Source organism: Danio rerio, chromosome 1 (genome assembly GCF_049306965.1).
Source record: "Danio rerio strain Tuebingen ecotype United States chromosome 1, GRCz12tu, whole genome shotgun sequence".
Taxonomy (NCBI): Eukaryota; Metazoa; Chordata; class Actinopteri; order Cypriniformes; family Danionidae; genus Danio; species Danio rerio.
The window spans coordinates 7,037,501-7,059,584 of NC_133176.1; the positions used below are offsets into that span (position 1 = coordinate 7,037,501).

At 32.9% G+C, this 22,084-nt stretch overlaps 1 protein-coding gene across 2 annotated transcripts in view; it reads right to left on the reverse strand.

The window, feature by feature from the left end:
• The window catches only part of nrp2a (neuropilin 2a), a 139,054-nt gene that overhangs the window by 28,485 nt on the left and 88,485 nt on the right, over positions 1 to 22,084 (reverse strand). For both annotated transcript variants that reach the window (NM_212965.1, XM_021469092.3), the window contains 5 exon segments: positions 3,764 to 3,925; positions 6,033 to 6,116; positions 16,134 to 16,278; positions 17,908 to 18,257; positions 19,458 to 19,602. In NM_212965.1, the coding sequence (NP_998130.1) occupies positions 3,764 to 3,925; positions 6,033 to 6,116; positions 16,134 to 16,278; positions 17,908 to 18,257; positions 19,458 to 19,602 (886 nt within the window).

Consider the following 22,084-nt stretch of genomic DNA (forward strand, 5'->3'; position numbering starts at 1 on the left):
TAATAATAATAATTAATAAAAATATTCATAAAACATAACTGTAATAATAATAATAATAATAATAATAATAATAATAATAATAATAATAATAATAGTTCAGGGAAATTGCATTAGTTAAAAAATACCAATTGAAGCAATATTGCTTAGAACAATGAAACATTTATTTATTTATTTATTTATTTATTTATTTATTTATTTATTATACTTTGACCCCATCTGGATTTCTCAGGATTTATATAGTTATGCATTTGTATAAAATAATTTTTTTTTAATTCTGTATATTACTGATGGCATTTATCACAGATTTAAAATTAAAAAATGTAAAAAAATAAATAAAGAAAAATAGAAAATAAAATGAAAATAAGTAACACAAAAGATACTGTTTTCAGACATTTACAATCATTTTTCAACGCAATACTAATATAATAATATTAAATATTAATATAATAATATTAAATATAATAAATAACATAAATAATAATAATAATAAAATAAAAATAAATAAACACAATTTACCTTAATTCATCATAAATCAAATAAATTCAGAGAAACTGAGAACTTTCAAGCGTTTCTTTTTTTAACCACATATAAATGTTTTAGTAACTCAATTAATCATGTGACAAGTTAGATGCAATAAAAAAGACAACAATAGCAATAACATGTTTTTCAGCAAAAAATCATCATATAAGATCGATTTCTGAAGATTATGTGAAACGAGAACTACGTTTTCTGAAAACTCAGCTTCTTGCATAACACGAATAAATTACATTTAAATATATTTAAAATTACAAATATTTAATATTTAAACTAATAACAATTATTATAATATATTTAATTATTGTTATACATTAATAATAATACATTCAGAATAGTATTGTTTTTTATTGTTTTTGATTTATTTATTAAAGGTGATCAAACAAATATGTATCTTCTTTCAAAAACATTTAAATATCATAACATAAATTAAGGATTATAAAGAAAAACATATATTAAATGTGAACGCAATAACATGAATGCAAACTTATAAACCTATAACCCTTTATCCAGCTATAAAATCCAACAGAATGAGCCACGTTTGAACCTGCCAAAAATATGTAAATCAGTGACCTCATATCAGCTGAATACTATATTAACGTTTGGCAAGAATAGACGGCCTACAGTTATAGGCTATGGCTGTAGACGGAAGAATTATTTATCAAGTTAATTATTAATAATTAATGTGATTATTTATTGAACGTCAGTTTCCGCATGCCCGTAGAGTCAGCGGATAATTACACGATAGAACAACAAGAATTATGTTTTACTCAACCAAATAACTATAAATGATAGTAAAAATAAAATCCATAGCTGCAAATTTAGGACAGCATGGTGCCTCAGTGGTTAGCGCTGTCGTCTCAGAGCAAAAAAGGTTCGAGTCCCAGCTGTGTGATCTGGTTTCCCCCACAGTCCAAAGACATGCGCTATAGGTGAATTGGGTAAACAAAATTGGCCATAGTGTGTGTGTGTGTGTGTGTGTGTGTGTGTGTTAGTGTGTGTGAATGAGTGTGTATGGGTGTTTCCCAGTATTGGGTTGTGGCTGGAAGAGCATCCACTGCGTAAAACATATGCTGAAATAGTCGGCGGTTCATTCCGCTGTGGCATCCCCTGATAAATAAAGGTCTAAGCCAAAGGAAAATTAATAAACGAATGAGCTTCAAAGTTCGCTTTCAGACCAGATTCAAATTCAACCATGATTGTTAAAGCAATTCCAGGGTTTTATTATTTACAGCCAGGCTTTGTTCCTGCTGTCCACATCTACTAGCGATGTGTCATGGGACAGAAATAGAGGAAGAGTGACAGTGTTTTCGGGAGGAGAGAAAGAGAAAGCATGCCGATCACTCATCCTCTTTTCCTCTCCCAGATCTCATGTGGGAAGCAGACATGTTCAGAGGGAATGAGGTCAGGGAGGTTTACCACTTCACGGGGGGTTGGAAACGGAAAAGCCTGTTCTGGGATCAGTCCAGGTGCTGCCCTTCTGGGGGGAGCCATAGAGCCATGTTTATGGGGAACTGATTCAGATTCAGAATCAGAATGTCTTATTGCACTTAAAACGGGGCAAAATCCCCTGCTGATGTTACACTGGCATCATTTTCTGTGCAGGGACAGGCTGGTTTATACTGGTTTGGTGCAGGTCATTATGTGCACTGCCAAAACTGTGCCAACATTTCAGTGAAGCTGATAAATTGAGTTTGTAATACTGGGTAAAATGTTAATGCTATGAAATAAAGCTAATTTAAATGAATTTATTTATTTTAATGAAGTTAGTCTGTTTTATCAACTGTCTCATGATATAAGAAAATATAATAAAATATAGTACAATATAATATAATATAATATAATATAATTAATATAATATAATATAATTAATAAAATATAATAAAATATAATATATGATATATTGTAATATAATATAATATAATATAATATAATATAATATAATATAATATAATATAATATAATATAATATAAAGTAATATAATATAATTAATATAATATAATATAATATAATAAAATATAATATATGATATAATGTAATATAATATAATATAATATAATATAATATAATATAATATAATATAATGCAAATGATTAAATCAAATTAAACTTCCAATGATTAATTATACTTTATATCATTGAAAAAATATTTTAAATATTGTAATTTATTTTATAGCAAATTTGGACTTTAACTGTTATTTAAATATAATATAATTGTGATAATAAAAAAAAAACTTTGATTAAAATATTTATTATTTTATTATTATATTATTTTACTTTATAATAAATATAATATTTTTATTATTTTCATTTTATTTGCACTGTCTGTATTTTGCTCTGTTGTATTTTGTTCTGTCTAGAGTACCTAAGCTTTTCACTCATCATAGCACACGTACTGCTGATGATGTGACAATAAAAGTGATTTGATTTGATATTTAAAATTGTGGTTTAATTACAATAATTTTTGCCTACATATAACTAATATAATATAATATAATATAATATAATATAATATAATATAATATAATATAATATAATATAATATAATATAATATAATATAATATAATATAATATAATATAATATAATATAATATAATATTTTTCCCAGAGATGGGTTGCGGCTGTAAGGAAATCCGCTGCGTAAAAAACTTGCTGGAAAAGTTAACGATTTATCCAGTTGTGGCGACCCTGGATTAATAACGGGACTATACCGACAAGAAAATGAATGAATGAATGAATGAATGAATAATATAATATAATATGATATAATATAATATAATATAATATAATATAATATAATATAATATAATATAATATAATATAATATAATATAATATAATATAATATAATATAATATAATATAATATAATATAAAAATACTTAATTATATTTTATATTAATACAAATATTAATTTAATTTATTAAATTTAATTATTATATTGTTTATTTTAAACTATAATTATAATAAGAACATTATCTTGTACTGTCCTTTATAATATTCTTTTATATTGTATATAATAATAATAATTATGCTAAACTGCAGAATTAACTATTGTCCCATAATGATGTAATGTAACACAATACAAAAATAATACAAACTGAAACTGTTTTTGTAAAAGCTTTGTGCTCCCAAGCATAAAAACATGAGACCCTACAGGCATGATGACCTCTGTGTATGTCTGTGTGTGTATGCATGTGTGCATGCGTGTGTGAATGTTCATCACTTACTGTTTGAGCCCATGGAGAGATTATGACTTTGACCCAAGGCAGAGCTTTTGCTGGAGCTGTGCATAACCCAGCTGAAGTCAGAATCCAGGTCGAGGGTCCAACCACACCATCCCTGCTCAAAATCACACAGTCCTTTGTGAGACGGCAGGGCAGCGCTGGTTACTGATGGAGAGAATACATCAATAAATCTGCATTAATATTCAACAACCCTGGCAAAACACTGTACGGCTAACGGCACTTTAAACAAACTGAGTTTGACCTCCGACTTCAGCTGCATCAGTGTGCAACATGAAGAAACAGAAAACAATACTTTGAAAATTCCCAACAGTGTTGTTCATATGATGTTTTGTTGTATGCAGAAGCGCTGTAACTTATTCAAGTGCACTTACAGGTCCACATATACAGTTGACGGCAAAATAATTAGTTTTAATTATTTTTTAAATGCTTCCAAGAGAGCAGATTGGCTGGAGTGTGGGAGTTGTGGTTATTCCAGGGAGAGCAGAAACAGAATAAAGCTTCATCATCATCATCATCCGCAGCAGCAGTCTTTGTAACAGACTAAAGGGTTTATTCTGAATAACCACCGGCTGGAACTACATTATGCAGATTATTACACGCCTGCTGCACACTACACTACACTATCAGACACAAGACACTGATCTAAGCCCTAAATTACCAGCTATTTAAAGGGTCACGAAACATCAAAACACATTTTTTAAACCGTTTCCAGTCATATATGTGTCCCACGCTGCTAAAAACACCATTAGGACACATATATTTCACAAAACAAATGTGAAAATATTTTGCTTTATTTCAAGCAAATTCGTTCTTCCGGTTTATAGCTAATTTTTTAAGCTGCATCACGCCGATTAGATCCTTGTGTGTATTCCAGCGTGAAGACTGGCTGTCTGTCCCTGGAAATACATTGTGATGTCACTTGAGAAAGATTTGGTTTAAACCAATCAGCACGCTCTTTTGTGTATGCAGTGCAACTTCATTAATATGCATGATAGCTTCGAAGACTGTTTTTACCTGTTACAGTGTTCAGACAGCAGAGAGAGACCACGTTATGTTGCCAAAACAAGTGGAAGAAGAAGAATTGTTTGGAGACACGGGTCGTCAGTGTTGTGTTTATAAATGTGCTGCAACAAAGGTTTTGTTTTCATTTTCCGCTATGACCGTGGATTGGAGTGGACATGCAGCAGAAATATTTATTTATAAAACATTTTCCCAGTGAGCTTTTCTCATCTGGAAATGGTGTTGATTGTCCCATCTGTACAGATTTGATAAGTGTGTGATCAGCGTCTGTTTGTTTATTCAGATGGCAAAGTAAGTTCGTATCGTCAGCAGTATTATTTCAGTGTTTAAAGACACACCTTAGTCAAAATAATTTAGTGACTAAGTTTACAGTGTTAATATCACTACAATATTATAGACTGAAAGATCTGCTGTACATGCAGCTCTCCAAGTGTAAATATATAAACACTGCAATCAAACTATTACCGTCGTGTAGGATTTTCACAACATTTTGTGACAGGATAGTCTATACACACATGGCTTTCTGACGCTACCTATCGAGTGCATCTAAGTCACAAAGAAATGTGGAGGATTTTCTTGCTCTCATTTGCCGTGCGGTATCAAACACTCTATTAAAATACACTCATCCAGCAGTTCCTTGCATCCAAGATCTCGTTTGTCACGGGGGGAATGCATGATGCATTCCTGAATGAAATTGAAAGTCCACAAATGAATAATTTGGCAAATAATTTGATTACTGATGTCCATGTAAACACAGTCAGTCTTTCTCCCATGTGTCTGTGTTTGTTTTGCCTCAGTAAAAATCAGCGCCTGCACAAAAGGAAACTCCCATTTTTATGCAAAACCTTCCCTCGTTCCCTCGCCCGACACTCCCACCTAAACAGAGCTGGACACACCCACCTTCCTGACCTTTTTCAAAATAGAGGTGTGAAAACACCCTGCTGAGACAGAGGCCCTTTAATTAAACCTAAAGCTAGCAGAAATAAATATTGAGTGCAACTACACGATGATGATGATTATTATTAATCATATTTAATCAGAAGATGAAACAGCGGGGTGATTAATGTGTCCAGAGCAAGGACATTTTCACAGTATTTCCTGTGATATTATTACTTCCGAGTCTTAGTTTGACTGGAATTAAAGAAGCAGCACAGTGGTTAAGTGGTTAGCACTGCATTTAAGTCATCAATAACATGTAAAAAAAACACATACCTAACCCATGTGTACTAACCTGGACTGGGTTTCTGTGTCGTGCTGGTCTCTACTGAGGTCGGTTGTGTTGGTTTGCTCGTCTCCAGCGCTGGTGTGGAGGTTTCTGTGAGAGAAAAAAACATAATTAACAATCTTATCTTAACCCAGACAAGAATGCATTTCCATTCAGACAAATCTCTTTTCTTTCCATTTCAAATGAGATTCCCTTTCATTTTAATTATGCAGCCAGCCATGAGTCAGATATTCATAAATTAAATCATAAAAACTCGGGATTGATGTCAGCGCAGACGGGAACATAAACTATGTGCGCAGTATGCAATATTGTGCGAAACTATAATTTGGGCCTGTGGCTCTTTGTGTCTGTCTTAAATGATGACATCAGACTGATGGATGGTGTTGCTGTAGGCAGAAAAACCAGACATGCCATAGGGTGTTGAATAAACATACAGGCATGATAACATATAGGATATAAACAGTATCAGCATATGTGTACAGAAAAGAAGAAGAAAGAGCAAACATGAAAATTATATAGGCATCAAAAAGCCTCCCACAATCCCTTGCAAAATGTTCAATATTAACCAAAAGAAGTGTAATAACCTCATAATGCCACAGGGGAGGGAAAAAACCTAAACACCCAATAATTTATTCATTTTCCTTCAGCTTAGTCACTTATTTATTAGGGTTCACCACAGCGGAATGAACCGCCAACTATTCCGGCATATGTTTTACGTAGTGGATGCCCTTCCAGCCGCAACCCAGTACTGGGAAACACCCAAAGACACTCAATTACACACACACACACAAACACACACACACACACACACACACATAGACAGTTTATTTTATTCACCTATAGCGCATGTCTTTGGACTGTGGGGTAAACTGGAGCACCCAAAGGAAACCCACGTCAACATGTAAGTGCATTCAATGATATATTTCATTTAAAATACATTGCAAACTAGTTTGAAAATCAGTGCCAAAAATAAATAAATAAATAAATAAATAAATAAATAAATAAATAAATAAATAAATATTGTTTTGTGCTTAGTGTAAAAAATGCATTGGACTGATATTGATATATGATTATAATTGTAAATTGTTATTATTATTATTATTATTATTATTATTATTATTGCATTTTTACCTATTGGCTTACATTCGCTTATTTTTATTTTTATTTAAAATCTAGTTGCATTTATTTATTTTATATATATAAAATATTTTTTATATAATTCTTTTAAGATATTTTATTTACTTAATGTATTTTTATTTGTTCTTTAACTTTAATAAAAAAATTTCATTTTCATTCAGTTTTTTCATTTTGTTTAACTTTTATCTAGTTTTCACCTATTTAATTTAATTTAATTTAATTTAATTTAATTTAATTTAATTTAATTTAATTTAATTTAATTTAATTTCCCAGTACTGGGTTGCAGCTGGAAGGGCATCTGCTGCATAAAACATATGCTGTGAAAGTTGCCAGAACCCCTGATAAATAAGGGACTAAGCCGAAGGTAAATAAATCAATACATAAATTTGCTATAAATGCACATTACTATATTATATTGCACTACAAAAATTATTTATTTTTTTTGTAAAAATAATAATAATAATAATCTGCCAATGAGGTCATTTTTGTTTTGGTGTGAAATATTATTTTATTGAGATTATTTAGCTTTTTTTTAAGAATAAACACACATATTTTAAACATATTATTTCAGAAAACAAGACAAAATGCTTCCTGATTTAAGAACTTTTGGATATTTGGACGAAAAACAAGACAAAAACTCAAAGTAATGAAATCGTTTCCTCCATTGCGGTCACTCGCAGCAGTTTGTGCAAAGGAAGCGAACAGACGCATACATTAATATTTTGAATTCATAAAAGGTGAGCCACAGCTGGTGATATTTGTCACTGTAATGCCATGGCCTTTTCTGAAGCAATTAGCCAGCTAATACCACTTCCTCTGGCCTCTATCTGTCTGCCTCCATCATTTGCTCATATTCCTCCACACCTGCCGTTTGTTTTTCTAGGTCTTCTGATTCAATTAGTGGCGGGATGACGGATAAATATCATCACCTGAGCTGGGACGGAGCTGCACACGTGTGTAAACGCAGGGAAGATGCTCTGTCAGTGTTTAAAGGTCTCTGTGTGTCACGGTGTAATGATTTTGACCTTTCAGAGACGTGACGCTCGTGTCAGCACAACAGACAAGACAAATATTATGAGGAAATGCTGTCACAAGCTGCAGCACTTCTGCCGTCACAATGCTGTTCGCAAAGGGAGCATACAGTAATTATGCTGCCTTCTGAGATGCCTTAGTTGAGCCAAAGTCTACAGCATGCAGATTTCATAGCAAATCCCAGAATGCACTGCAATGGGATTATGAAAAATGTTAACGCAAAAATTAATACAGAATAAAAAATGGTTTAATCGACATTCATTCATTCATTTTCTTGTCGGCTTGGTCCCTTTATTAATCCGGGGTCACCACAACGGAATGAACAACCAACTTATCCAGCAAGTTTTTACGCAGTGGATGCCCTTCCAGCCACAACCCATCTTTGGGAAACATCCACACACACTCATTAACTATGGACAATTTAGTCTACCCAATTCACCTGTACCGCATGTTTTTGGACTGTGGGGGAAACCGGAGCACCCAGAGGAAACCCACGCAGGGAGAACATGCAAACTCCACACAGAAACCCCAACTGAGCCGAGGCTCGAACCAGCGACCCAGTGACCTTCTTGCTGTGAGGCGACACTGCTTTGCCCATAGCATCGACATGAGTGCATTATACTGTATAACATAATTTATTTCATATACATAGCGTACTAGTTTTAAAAAAGCAGTGCCAAAAAATTACGGTTTCGTGCTTAGTGTAAAAATGCATAGCATTGATATGTTAATAGTTGTAAATTATTATTATTATTATTTTTCTTCTTCTTCTTCTTCTTCTTCTTCTTATTATTATTATTATTATTATTGCATTTTTAGCTATTAGCTTATATTCACTTATTTTTATTTAAAATCAATGTATATCTATTTATTTATTTTTATTTTAATCTAAATTAAATATTATTATTATTTTAAGATTTTTATTAATATATTAATTTATTGTATTTTTATCTATTTTTTTACTTTATTTATGAAATTTTGTTTCATTTTGTTTAACTTTTATCTAGTTTTCACCTAGTTTTTATTTTATTTTAAATGTAGTTTTATCTTATTTTAGTTTATTTTGAGGCTTATTTGAGCAATTTTAGAATGTCAAATTTCCTAAAGCAACTATAAAAATAAAAATTTCAAACTTTATAAATATACATTTGATATTCACTTTCATTTATAAATGATTATAGTTTTTATATTAGCTTGTATTTGCTTATTTTTTAATAAAATTTTTATTTTGAAATTTAATTATGTTTTAAATATAGCTTTATTTTATTTTAATCTTGTTTTATTTTTTATTTAGCTTGATTTTTATTTAAGGTCTGGTTCATTTTAAGTCTGTTTATTTTATTTTATTTTGTTTTATTTTATTTTTCAGCCTTAATCTGCATTTTTTTTTTTTGCATTTTAAATTTTACAAAAGCTAACTATATAAATAAATATTCAATGTTTATTAAATATGAATTTAATGTTTGCTTTTAATAATAAATTTTTATAATGTTTTATTTTATTTTTACATATTTGGATAATTTAATTTAATTTAATTTAATTTAATTTAATTTAATTTAATTTAATTTAATTTAATTTAATTTAATTTAATTTAATTTAATTTAATTTAATTTAATTTAATTTAATTTAATTTAATTTAATTTAATTTAATTAGGCTTAACTTGAGCATTTTTAGCATTTCACATTTCCCAAAGCAAACTTTATAAATAAATATTTAAAAATTAGGTATACATTTTTTATCTAATATCCTTTTTGTCACTTACGCTAGATTTAGTTTCAGTTTATTATCCTTGAGCTCTTATTTGTGTTATTTTTTATTCACTTTTTGTTTTGCAAAAAATAAGTACTAATTTTATTCCAGAACACTATCAGTTAACAGTCCATACGCGTATTTAATGTCAACCTGATTTCACCATCTTTATTGATCCCGGTACAACTTTCCCATCAGCCAATCAGAATTAGGGAAAACGTTTGAGAAAAAAAAAGATGGTCCAGGATCAACATAGATGGTTTTCCAGGATCGCATCATACTTGGCAAAATTACAACGTGCGCGTATTTACCCCTAAAGCACAACAAAGGCAAGTCATGACACACAATATTGGTAAAACGCCTATAAAAAAAATCAATACAAAAAATTCCTTCATATTAGCGCACTACACTACACTACACTGGGCTCTGTTTTTATGGGCTTTCTTGGATTGAAGGTTATGGCTGTACATGTTATCCATCTCTTTAGAGCATACATGTAACTGTACACTTCACCACAGGCTGCAGGTGCCTTAATGTGATTAAGACTAGCGGGAAGATCATCGCCTGCAGTGTGTGTGTGTGTGTCTATGTGTGTGTGTGTGTGTGTATGTGTGTGTGTGTGTGTGTGTGTGTGTGTCTGTGTGTGTGTCTGGAAGTAATGGGAAGTAAGGCAAAGAAATGAAAGTGTATTATTGATAGCTGTAATCTGTCTTCCATCCACTCCCTCTTTCCACATCTCATATCCCACGATCCTCTTCTCTGCTCTTGTCCTGTCAGTTCTGTTTTCATCATATACTCACACTTCCTAAGGAAAGCTGTCGCACCGTTCTATAAAGATCCTGACTCGGCTCAAAATAATAAATCAATAATGAAAAAAAAACAGATATGCAAATAAATAAATGAATGAAAGAGCCTCAATTATGCATAAAGTGTTCCTGCATATTTCAGCCAGCCAATCAGAGAACAGTAGTGCTGTTGCTAGGGAAAATAAATGTTTTTAGGACCCAATAATTCGGCCACTGTATGATATGTGTTTGATTATTTCATGATGAACACTATATAAAACCAGAGGAACTAAATAATTATTTGATTATAGCAAGATAATCAAAAAAAAAAATTTGTCATGTACATTTTCTGAAACCAATCAATCAAAGCTCCCTAGCAACACCCTAGCAACCAATCAGAACACTGTAGTAATAGATAAATACAATTTAAGCCCTAAAATGTAGGGGTGTCAAAACGAATTGTTTCTTCGGTTCACTGTGATGCAGACGCAGACTATTCGGGATCGGTTCAGTAATAATCATAACTGGCTATAATGTACTGACGTCATTTTCTCATATGCGCTATGTCATTTCATTCTCAATTTTTAATCACTTGTTACTTCAAATAAATGTAATGTTGCGATTCACATCATAGCTGGTTTGGTTCTTAAAATGCTTTACCAAAGACTTGATTAATATCCCTATGGGAATAATACTTGCGCAACCAGTGCTACTGACAAATTCCAACAGCACTAAAGCACTTTGGGTGATTTGTTGATCCACAAGTAAACACTAAGTGTGGGCAGGTACATGTTTGCATACCATACAGCAGCTGCTCCGTGGGATGAACATGTAAAACATATGAAAGGGTGCATTCGTGTGGGAGAGAGAGAACATGGGAAAGAGTCTCTGATGAGAAACAGAAAGAGGAGGAGAGAAAAGTGAGGAGAGCAGGAGCTGAAGAAAAAACATTTACACAGGAACAAGAACACAGTGGGAAAACCGAGAGAGAGAGACGATTAGAAAACAAGGAACTTTCAAAACAAAGAACGGAATTCAGAAAAAAAGAGAGCTTGTGCTTCTTAAAGAGACAGTTCACTCAAAACATGACATTTACAGGTGATCTATCTATCTATCTATCTATCTATCTATCTATCTATCTATCTATCTATCTATCTATCTATCTATCTATCTATCTATCTATCTATCTGTCTGTCTGTCTGTCTGTCTGTCTGTCTGTCTGTCTGTCTGTCTGTCTGTCTGTCTGTCTGTCTGTCTGTCTGTCTCTCTGTCCGTCCGTCCGTCTACCCGTCTATCTATCTATCTATCTATCTATCTATCTATCTATCTATCTATCTATCTATCTATCTATCTATCTATCTATCTATCTATCTATCTATCTATCTATCTATCTATCTATCTATCTATCTATCTATCTATCTATCTATCTATCTATCTATCCATCCATCCATCCATCTATCCATCCATCCATCCATCTATCCATCTATCTATCTATCTATCTATCTATCTATCTGTCTGCCTATCTGTCCGTCCGTCCGTCCGTCCGTCCGTCCGTCCGTCCGTCCGTCTATCTATCTATCTATCTATCTATCTATCTATCTATCTATCTATCTATCTATCTATCTATCTATCTATCTATCTATCTATCTATCTATCTATCTATCTATCTATCTATCTATCTATCTATCTATCTATCTATCTATCTATCTATCTATCTATCTGTATATCTGTATATCTGAATATCTATCTGTCTGTCTGTCTGTCTGTCTGTCTGTCTGTCTGTCTGTCTGTCTGTCTGTCTATTTATCTATCTCCATCCATCCATCCATCAATCCACTCATCCATCCTTTTTACATTTTAAATCCTAGTTTAATACCCATGGACAAGAGGAATTTAAAAATATTACAATAAATTATACATTAACACACACACACACACACACACACACACACACACACACACACACGCACACGCACACGCACACGCACACGCACACGCACACACATTAAATAAAAACATGAATCAATTGTATCATAATTCATCATAATTATTAACTAATTCAGTCCGTTTATGATAAATAAACATACTGTATATATATATATATATATATATATATATATATATATATATATATATATATATATATATATATATTTTTTTTTTTTTTTTTTAACAGACTGAATTCAATATGTTTGCATTAGTTAATAATTATGATGAATTATGATAGAACTGATTTATGTTTTTATTTAATAACAGTGTTTTATATTGATAACATGTTTGATTCTTTATGTAATCTTATATTTATCATTTAAGTTATTTGTCAATCATTGATGTTCTGAAATGGGAGAAATAAATCATGAATAACAAATTCATCACATATAGAAACATGTTACTGTCACCCTGCTTCATTGTATTTACTACTTTATATATGTAATGCAAATAAAAAGGATTAATCTATTATTGCATTTATTAATTTTGAATATGTTAATCTTTTTTTCTACAGTAAATATTTACAGTTTGAATGCAGTTTTGAAGGCTAAATGGGTTCAATCCAAGGAGTACCTAAAGCGGGTAGTGGGTTTACATGCATACATTAATAATACTGTAAAATAACCATGTGAACTATTTACTATACAGTAAGTTTAAAAGCAAAAAGTTTCTTCATTTGCAATGCTGATCAATCAATCAATCAATGCTGAAGGTCTCTAGGACTTTGTGGATTTGGTTATATCACACCTAAAAGTAGAGCATACTGTACATTTGCATACACACACACACATGCATGCACACACAAACTCAATCAGAAGTATCTCCAGCAGCTCTATGATGAATTATACAACATAGAGGATAATTGGCACGGAGGGTTGCTGTCTGATTATAGCAGAGAGCTGTGTGAGCCTGTTTGCGTCTGTCTTTCATGTTTATAATATTGCCGGTTTGAGAAGGAATTCATGCAGGTTGATGCTGTAGCAAGTCTGGTTAGATACAGACAAAGAATCACTAATAAATCATTATAATAACAAATACGCCATTGCTTCCATATGTGGGGGGTGGGGGGATCTGTTTAATTTCTGATTTGTCTTTTCGTTGTGAGATTAAATGAAGAGCAAACCAAAGTCAGCGCTGAATTTATTTACCGTTTTTGTGTATCTCTATTTTACAGTATCTTTTCAGGATTCTTTGATAATAATGCAGCAGGAAAAATAAGTATTGAAGATGTCATGTATTTTCCTGGGAATAATATTTCTAAAGGAGCTGTTGGCATGGAATTGAACCAGATTTTGTAAAAAATTCAAACAATGCAAACCAAAAAAATAAACAAAACAAGAAAATCTGAAAAACGGAGAAGTACTGAACTACTAAAATGTATTTAATACTTTATTTAAAAGGCTTATTTGGTGATGGCAGCTTAAAGATGCCTCTCATGTGGAGAATGAAGTCACATGTATTGCTCAGGTGGGAGTTTTTCACAGACTTCAATAGAGTGTAAAAATCTTGTTGGTTTGGTGGGTCTCGTCTATCAAATCTGATCTTTAATTTGTATTTTCTATTGGATTCAGATCAGGTGATTACCTGGGCCATTCTACAGCTTGATTTTATTTCTCTGAAAGCATTTGAGAGTTTCCTCGGCTGTGTTTTGGATCATTGTCTTGCTGAAATGTCCACCCTGGTTTCATCTTCATCATCCTGCTTATGTAGATGTTGGACTGAAGCAGCTGGTATTTATTTACAATGATGAAGGGCAGAGAGTTGCTTAAGAACTACTGAGAGATTTCAGCTGCTGTCTGGGCTTTCCATGCCTTTCTACACCTCCCTTTCTTCATGTGTTCACTACTTTTTCCCAGTGTCATTTCATTTTATTACACATAACTTTATTTCTAAAGTAGATTAGATTTGTTTTCTTTGCGTATATGGATTTCTTTGGTTGCTATCAACATCTGAAAATTTCAAGTCAAGAGCACCTTTCGAAGCATGTTTCCTGAGAAAAATGGTGATAAGTTTAATACTTATTTTCAATGCTGTAAATATGACTCAAAATAGCAGATTCAAATATTTTAATAATACTTTATACACTTATGGCGCATTTGAAATGTCCTGGATGAATACATTTTTATAAAAGTTGGGAAAAACATACTATTTTTAATGGTACTATTGCTTATAACCAGGGTCAGACAAAATCTGCAGAGAATTTTATAAAAAATCTGCGGATTTATGCGGAATTATTTTAGGATTATCATAACTAAAAACTTAATATATGAAATGAAAATAATGAATTTAAATAGTGAATAAATATAAACTTGAACACATTTAAACAAGTAAATACATAGACTCAATGATGGGCTAAAAATCTGTGTAAATCTGTGGATTTCTGCATGCGCAGATTCCGTGTGGGCCTACTTATAACCTGTTTTCATAATGATAATAATAAGAAATGTGTCATCAAACCACAATAAAAACACATTCACAGGGGATATAATCAGAGAGAAGAACAAAATCTTAGAAGTTTAAAAACAAGTTAAAAAATTGTGTATGTTTGTATATGGTGTGAAATTATGGAACAGTCAGGAACAGATTCTCAAACAACGCCAGGATATTGATCAATTAAAAAAATGTTTAAATATATGTTATTAAAGGAAGATAATGATTAATATAGGTGATTGAAAAAGAACAAAATGTGTCTCATGTAAAAAGAAGAGATAAGTAAAAGAAGAAATACAGTACGTTGAAGTAATAAACGAATGATGTGTGTATTAATAGGGTGCAAAAATAATAAGATTGCGCTTCATCCTGCTCCATTTCAACCATGTTGAATTCTATTTTTTTAAAAATAATTGTTGTGTATGATTTTTCTGTTCAAAATAAATAAAACAAACCAATTCAAATAATTTCTGAAGAATGATGGCGAGTAATGATGCTGTAAATTCTGCAGTAAATGCTGGGATAGATTTCATTTAACAGTACAAATCAATTTTTCCATAATATTAGAGTTTTTTTATTATATAAAATAATCTCACCAAACTCAAAGCTTTCTTAGCAGAAGTGCTAAACAGCACACAACACTGAGAAGTCACACTAAAGCTTCTTCCTTACAACACTCAGCCAGCCACCGATATCTAATGCTTGTTTTCCCCCAGCCGCTTCTCTTAGAGACTATTACTGTTTCCATGTTTCTATTTTCTCTTTACATCAGTCTATCCATATTTTTCGCTTTACTTCTCCCGACCAAAAAAATAAATAAAAACATTTGTTGGTGCTGCAATAGATTTCAGCTGACGGTGCAGCTCAGTGTCGGCGTGTAGACTGCGAATAAATTTCCAGCGTACAACTGGAACTGCCCAATCATCAACAAGTAATTCTGCTTATGATTTGACAACAGCGATGTACCTGAGGACTGTGTCTTACCTGGCAGGTTGCAGCCCAATACTTCCATTCTCATTCCGATGCCTGCCGGAGACCAGCGCTCTGGATAGATGCGGATAAACTGAGCTGGCAGCTCCTCAAACCGACGCAGCTCTGGGGTGTCGTAGTTCGTGTTCCCCTCAAACAGCTGCAGTGAAATAGAGGTTAGGGAATTTAAACGTCTGAACATGTATAAGAAGTATAGCTATCCTCTAAAGGTAAAATAGTTTAGATAGTATGCCTCGTGTCCCATTTTGGAATGATTCCCAACTGGAAAATCCAAGAAAATAGTATGAGAAAAGCATGGTTGGACTGAAATGTCCCGAATTCAAAAATTAAATTAAACACAATTAAACTAAACTGTCAAGGCTGTCAGAATTAAAGAGAAGTTAACATGAAAATAACAGCAATAACTGGACTCACTGATTCAAATGATCCAGTTAGAGTGGGTGTCCGATAAATGATTCACATAATCTATCAATTGATTCAAAATGACTCATTTCAGCAGTTCTGAACAAGCCTTTAAACCAATAAAATATATTAGTGTTTCATTCATTTTCTTATCAGCTTAGTCCCTTTATTAATCTGGTGTCGCCACAGCAGATTGAACCGCCTATATTATTCTTTAAATTAATAAAAATGAAAAAATTATTACATTTAAATTAATATTTTTAAAATGTAATCATATATATATATATATATATATATATATATATATATATATATATATATATATATATATATATATATATATATATATATATATATATATATATATATATATATATATGCGTATTTGTTTATTAATTTTCCTTCGGCTTAGTTCTTTTATTCATCAGGCGTCACCAAAGCGGAATGAACCACCTACCCATCCAATATATGCTTTACACAGCGGATACCCTTCAGGCGGCAACCCAGTTGGAGCGAGTGTCCAGTAAATGATTCACATAATTTATCAATTGATTCAAAATGACTTTAAACCAAAAAAATAAATTATTTTTTAAATTGCTAAAAAAAAAAAATACTAAAAAAAAAAATAATAATAATAATAATAATATATTATAATATATACATATAAATTGCCATTTATTAAATTGACTGGTTCAAACAACTGATTCATTCAGGAATTATGTAAACCATTCTCTTATGAACGGATCATTAAATTAATGATTCATCTGATTTATTCAAAATTCCTCAGACATGTGGAGAATTTTAATAATATTCAGTTTAGCGACATATTGTATAATTACATTCTATAAATCCATCATCCTACCTTATTAATATCACCAACCCCAATACCCCATATATCCCATAATTTTTTCAATAACTAATTAATCAATTTATTAGATTTAAGTCAGTTAAGTGATTAATCATTTCTTTAATTTAGGAGACAACAATGTTATTGCCTTGTTATTGCCTTGAAAGAAACAGGATCGATACAATTATTATTGGTTTAATCCTGAATTACTTGAGGCGACTGTAAAAAAGAGATCAAGAGCTAAATTAAAGATCATGAAGGACATCCACTAAATAATACCATTAGAACACTTAAGAGCACATTCAGTGAGAGACTAGTAAAGCCCCAGTGATCCACATAGAGATTTAGATGATCCTTTATCCCAACCGCTGTCAGGTGTTTTGATGAAGTGGTGTCATTTATATATGTTCTACTTATATAATTCTACTTCTTTTTCTTTTGCTGCTTCAATAGATAATAATAAACAATAAAAAGCATTATAGGGACACTTTAAGAGTATGCATTGGACAGATGTTATACCTTAGGCATGCTAGTCTTGCTATCTATTACAAAGTTCCAGTCTTTCCCGTTCAGGCTGTGTGCGAGGCGGTACTTCCGTACGAAAGCCCGGTTCTCTGAGCTGGTTCCTCCATCACCACTCCGCGCTCCTTGAGTTATCACTCCACGCACCATCCGGGGTGTCCCGAGGTCTACCTGGAGCCACTCTTCTCCAGCTATAGGCTGAGCAGGACTGGGAAACCATCCTGATCGACTGGCCACCAAACGAGCCGCTCCAGGGCTCCAGTGGAGGTCCCGCATTGAGGAGGCTGAGATCTGGGAGTCCGGGAGGAGTCCTGACAACATTCCCTGGAGCTCTGAACAAGGAGCATCTGACAAAACAAAAGACAATGAGCCTTCAAATGATGAACGCTCTCACAAAGTGTGCAAAATGTGTTTAAATAGGTGCTGCAATTACATTAATTACAATGTAAACCTATCACTGTAAAAGTTCTGGTCACCTTAAATTTTCAAGCTAAATCGAATTAAGTCCATTGAACTTATATTATGTTAAACTGACTTAAAACAGCTAATGTAACTTATAAAAATAAGTTTAAACATGATTAACTTAAGTTACAATGACTTAAAAACAAATGCTGTCAGGACTAATTGATCATGTACGTTTTTACAGTGTACTTTATAACTGTTAAAACTATGTTTTATATGTTTTAACGGGTAGTTTGAATGGAGTTTAGACATATTACATTATAAATTATGAACTAGCAGTTGAATAATATATATTACACTCTCAGAAATAAAGTTACGCATCTTGTCACTTTGGTGGTACCTTGTCAAAAGGTACACGTTTGTACTTAAAAGGTTCATATTGGTACCTCAAAAGTACATATTAGTACCTTCAAATTTTAAGAGGAACACTTTTGTAATTTTTAGGTACTAATATGTACCCTCGAGGTATTAATATGGACCTTTCAGGTACAAATTTGTACCTTTTGAAAAGGTACCACCACAGTGAAAACTCTTGTACCTTTATTTTTGAGAGTGTTGGGGTGCATTTGATTTAGGACACTGCCACTGGCTTCGCTATAAATTTGAGGTTAAAAAAAGAAAGATTACCTCTGTAAGGTTGACTGTATTATATTTGGATATTGATCAACATGACAAAACAACAACAAAAATAAATGCTGTACTTCTTTTTTGACTTTTTATAAATTATAAAGATTTATAAAAATCAAAATAAACATAAGAATAAATTTCATATTATTTTAAGAGAAATACTTGAGGTTTACTTAAAGGTGACATATACTGCATTGGTTTTATAAGTTCAAGAGTTCACACAGCTGATGATTGATTATAAAGCTTGTTTGGCATGCTGTGCCAAACAAACTCCCCTCTCGCCTTGCAACGGGAGAGCGCCCAGGGCTCGAGGATCTTATAAGCTCAGGGCTCTCTCCCAGGACAGCACGCCAAACTAGCTTTATTATCAATCATCAGCTAAGTGTGAACTCTTGAAAGATGTATCATATGATATGTATGGTATAATGAAAAGAGATGATGCGAAAATAAACATTCACCTGTAATCTGGCAGCCATAAAGCTCAAAGCGCAGTGCAATGCCATTGTTCCACGTCTGTGGTCGAATGCGGACAAAGCGGGCCAGAACAGGCTGAGGGATACGATTCAAAACCACCTCCGACGGGTCAGTGTTGGCATGGAAAATCTGCAAAAGAAAGAAAACAAACAGCACGGATTACTTTTGGGAAACTGTTCAATGAAACCTTTTTTTTCACAAAAACAAATTCCTCTTTAGGGCTACATGGTGATGCAGTGCTTAAAACGATAACCTCACAGTAAGAAGGTTGCTAGTTCGAGCATCGGCTGGGTCAGTTGGCATTTCTGTGTGGAGTTTGCATGTTCTCCCTGTGTTGATGTGGATTTCCTCCGGGTGATCAAGTTTCCCCCACTGTCCAAAGACATGCTTAATAGGTGAATTGGGTAGGCTAAATTGATCCGTAGTGTGTGTGTGTGAGTGTGTATGTTTCCCTGTGATGGGTGATGGGTGTAAAATATATGCTGGATAAGTTGGTGGTTCATTCCACTGTGGTGACCCCAGATGAATAAACAGACTAAGCCGAAAAGAAATTGAATGAATGAATGATATTCTTCTTTAGAAACGCACTGAGAACTTGCGTCATACTGTACTCAAACATATATCCCGTATTAAACTGTGCCACTTGTTTCGCGACCTGAACAGTAATGAAATGTCAACCTATGAGGAAAGATGATCTTTTTTTTACCCCTGCAGATGACAAAATCATAGACATATATTAAAGTAGGGTGCCAAGCCATAAGCGTATCCTGCAACTACAACACCCTAGCAACATCTTAACAACCAGTAGTTGCTTAGCAACACTCCTCAGAAAATGTGGCTTCAGTAAATGTAAACATTTTTTCTTTCTTTTCCAAAGACAGGCTTTAAAACACAGAGTAAATTAAAGGTGGGGACTTTAAAAAATGCTGTGATAAACCTCACTCTCTAGTTCAAATACCTCAGAACCACAAGAGATCCTACAGTTTCTCTGTAAAGCATGATAAGAGCTAGATTAAACTGTAGACCAGTGAAAAATCACCATAGATAAGAAAGCAACTTCCCATGCAGAGTCGGATGGTTGTCAGATAAGTGAAATGACTCCAAAATTGAGGAAAAAATAAAAAAGACATGACGTGCGTGAGAATAAGATTATATAATGGTATCATGACAAAGGTTTAGGAAGAATTATGACTGTTTAAATAAATTAACAATATTCCTAAACTTTTCAAAAGCAGCATTGAGTGATCATCAAAGATTTGTGGCATGATTCGTTTGATCATTTCTGATGGTTTAATTGATACACATTCAAAATGAATATGTGTTTAGCATGTCAATTTTTAATCAAACATAGCAAGACGAAATTAGTGTCAAACTGCAGTTTGTCCATTACAAATTGCTCTATTGACCGTCAACAGGATTGAGAGTGAAAGTCAAACAAAGCAAAATAAAAGTTAAACCAGCTGTCGTGTTTCTCTGTGCAACACACATTAGCCCCTTTCACACATACAGACCTTTCTGGAAAATTACCGGCAATTTTCCGGAAAGGTTGTATGTGTGAACAAGTCCTTTTTGAAAATACCGGTAAATTCGTTCTGGCTATTTTCCGGAAAGAGAAGTTGTAACATTACTGGCGATTTGCCGGAATGCTGCGCTGTGTGAATGCAGAAGGAAGATTGACGGAATAAGCGTGTGCACGTCTAGAACGTGCTGACGTGAGACGTCCGCTTTAGCCAATCACAACAGTCAGATGCTTTTACGTCCGTGCGGTTTATGAGAATAAAAGCCTTTGAATATTTTTCCAGACACATTTAGCTGCTAGAAGTTAGTCAGATCACGTTTATATGTTCTTCTTAATGCCAACTGTGTAAATAATCATCGATGAGATGCTTATGACAAGCCGTTGTTTGTTTACCTTCAAGCTTTGCGTGTGCCTGTGAAACAGCCTGAGCGCCTGCACACGCACATATTATGAACATCTCGACATGCGAAAGTGATCCTGCGAAAGTTGTTCACAATATTGATCATCCACAGAGTTTGTAATTTAGTCAAATGTTTACAAACACAAGCGCAGCCGTTTAAAGCTCATTTCTGGTGAATGATGTCAGAATTTACCGGTATTTTGGAATGGATGTGTGAATGCTCTTTTCCGGAAAATTTCCGTAACGTCCTCGCCTGTGTGAACAGCGCTTTTTTGAATATACCGGTAAAGTCATTCCGGAAATTTTCCGGATATTTACCGGTATCACTGTGTGAAAGGGGCTATTGACAGCATTTCTGAATGAACCTGTGTTTTAATTGAAGCGTTGACCATTTTTTCATCCCTTGTTTTACTTCTGTACACTAGAATGCTTTGAAAGAATCAGGTGAATCAAATGATTCAATGACAAAAATGGTCCCTTTTGTTCCTGAACAAACAACATAGTTACTTAAACAATAGAACGATGATGCAAAGACCTAAGTGACTTTAATCATCCCTGAATGAATCAATGTTCTTGAACGAATCAGTTAAATGAATGACACAGTGAATCAAACTGAACAGTCATGACAAGTTGTGTATTGTTCATCAATGAATTGCTATTTTGCAGCGATTGGTATTTACATTCATGAAGAC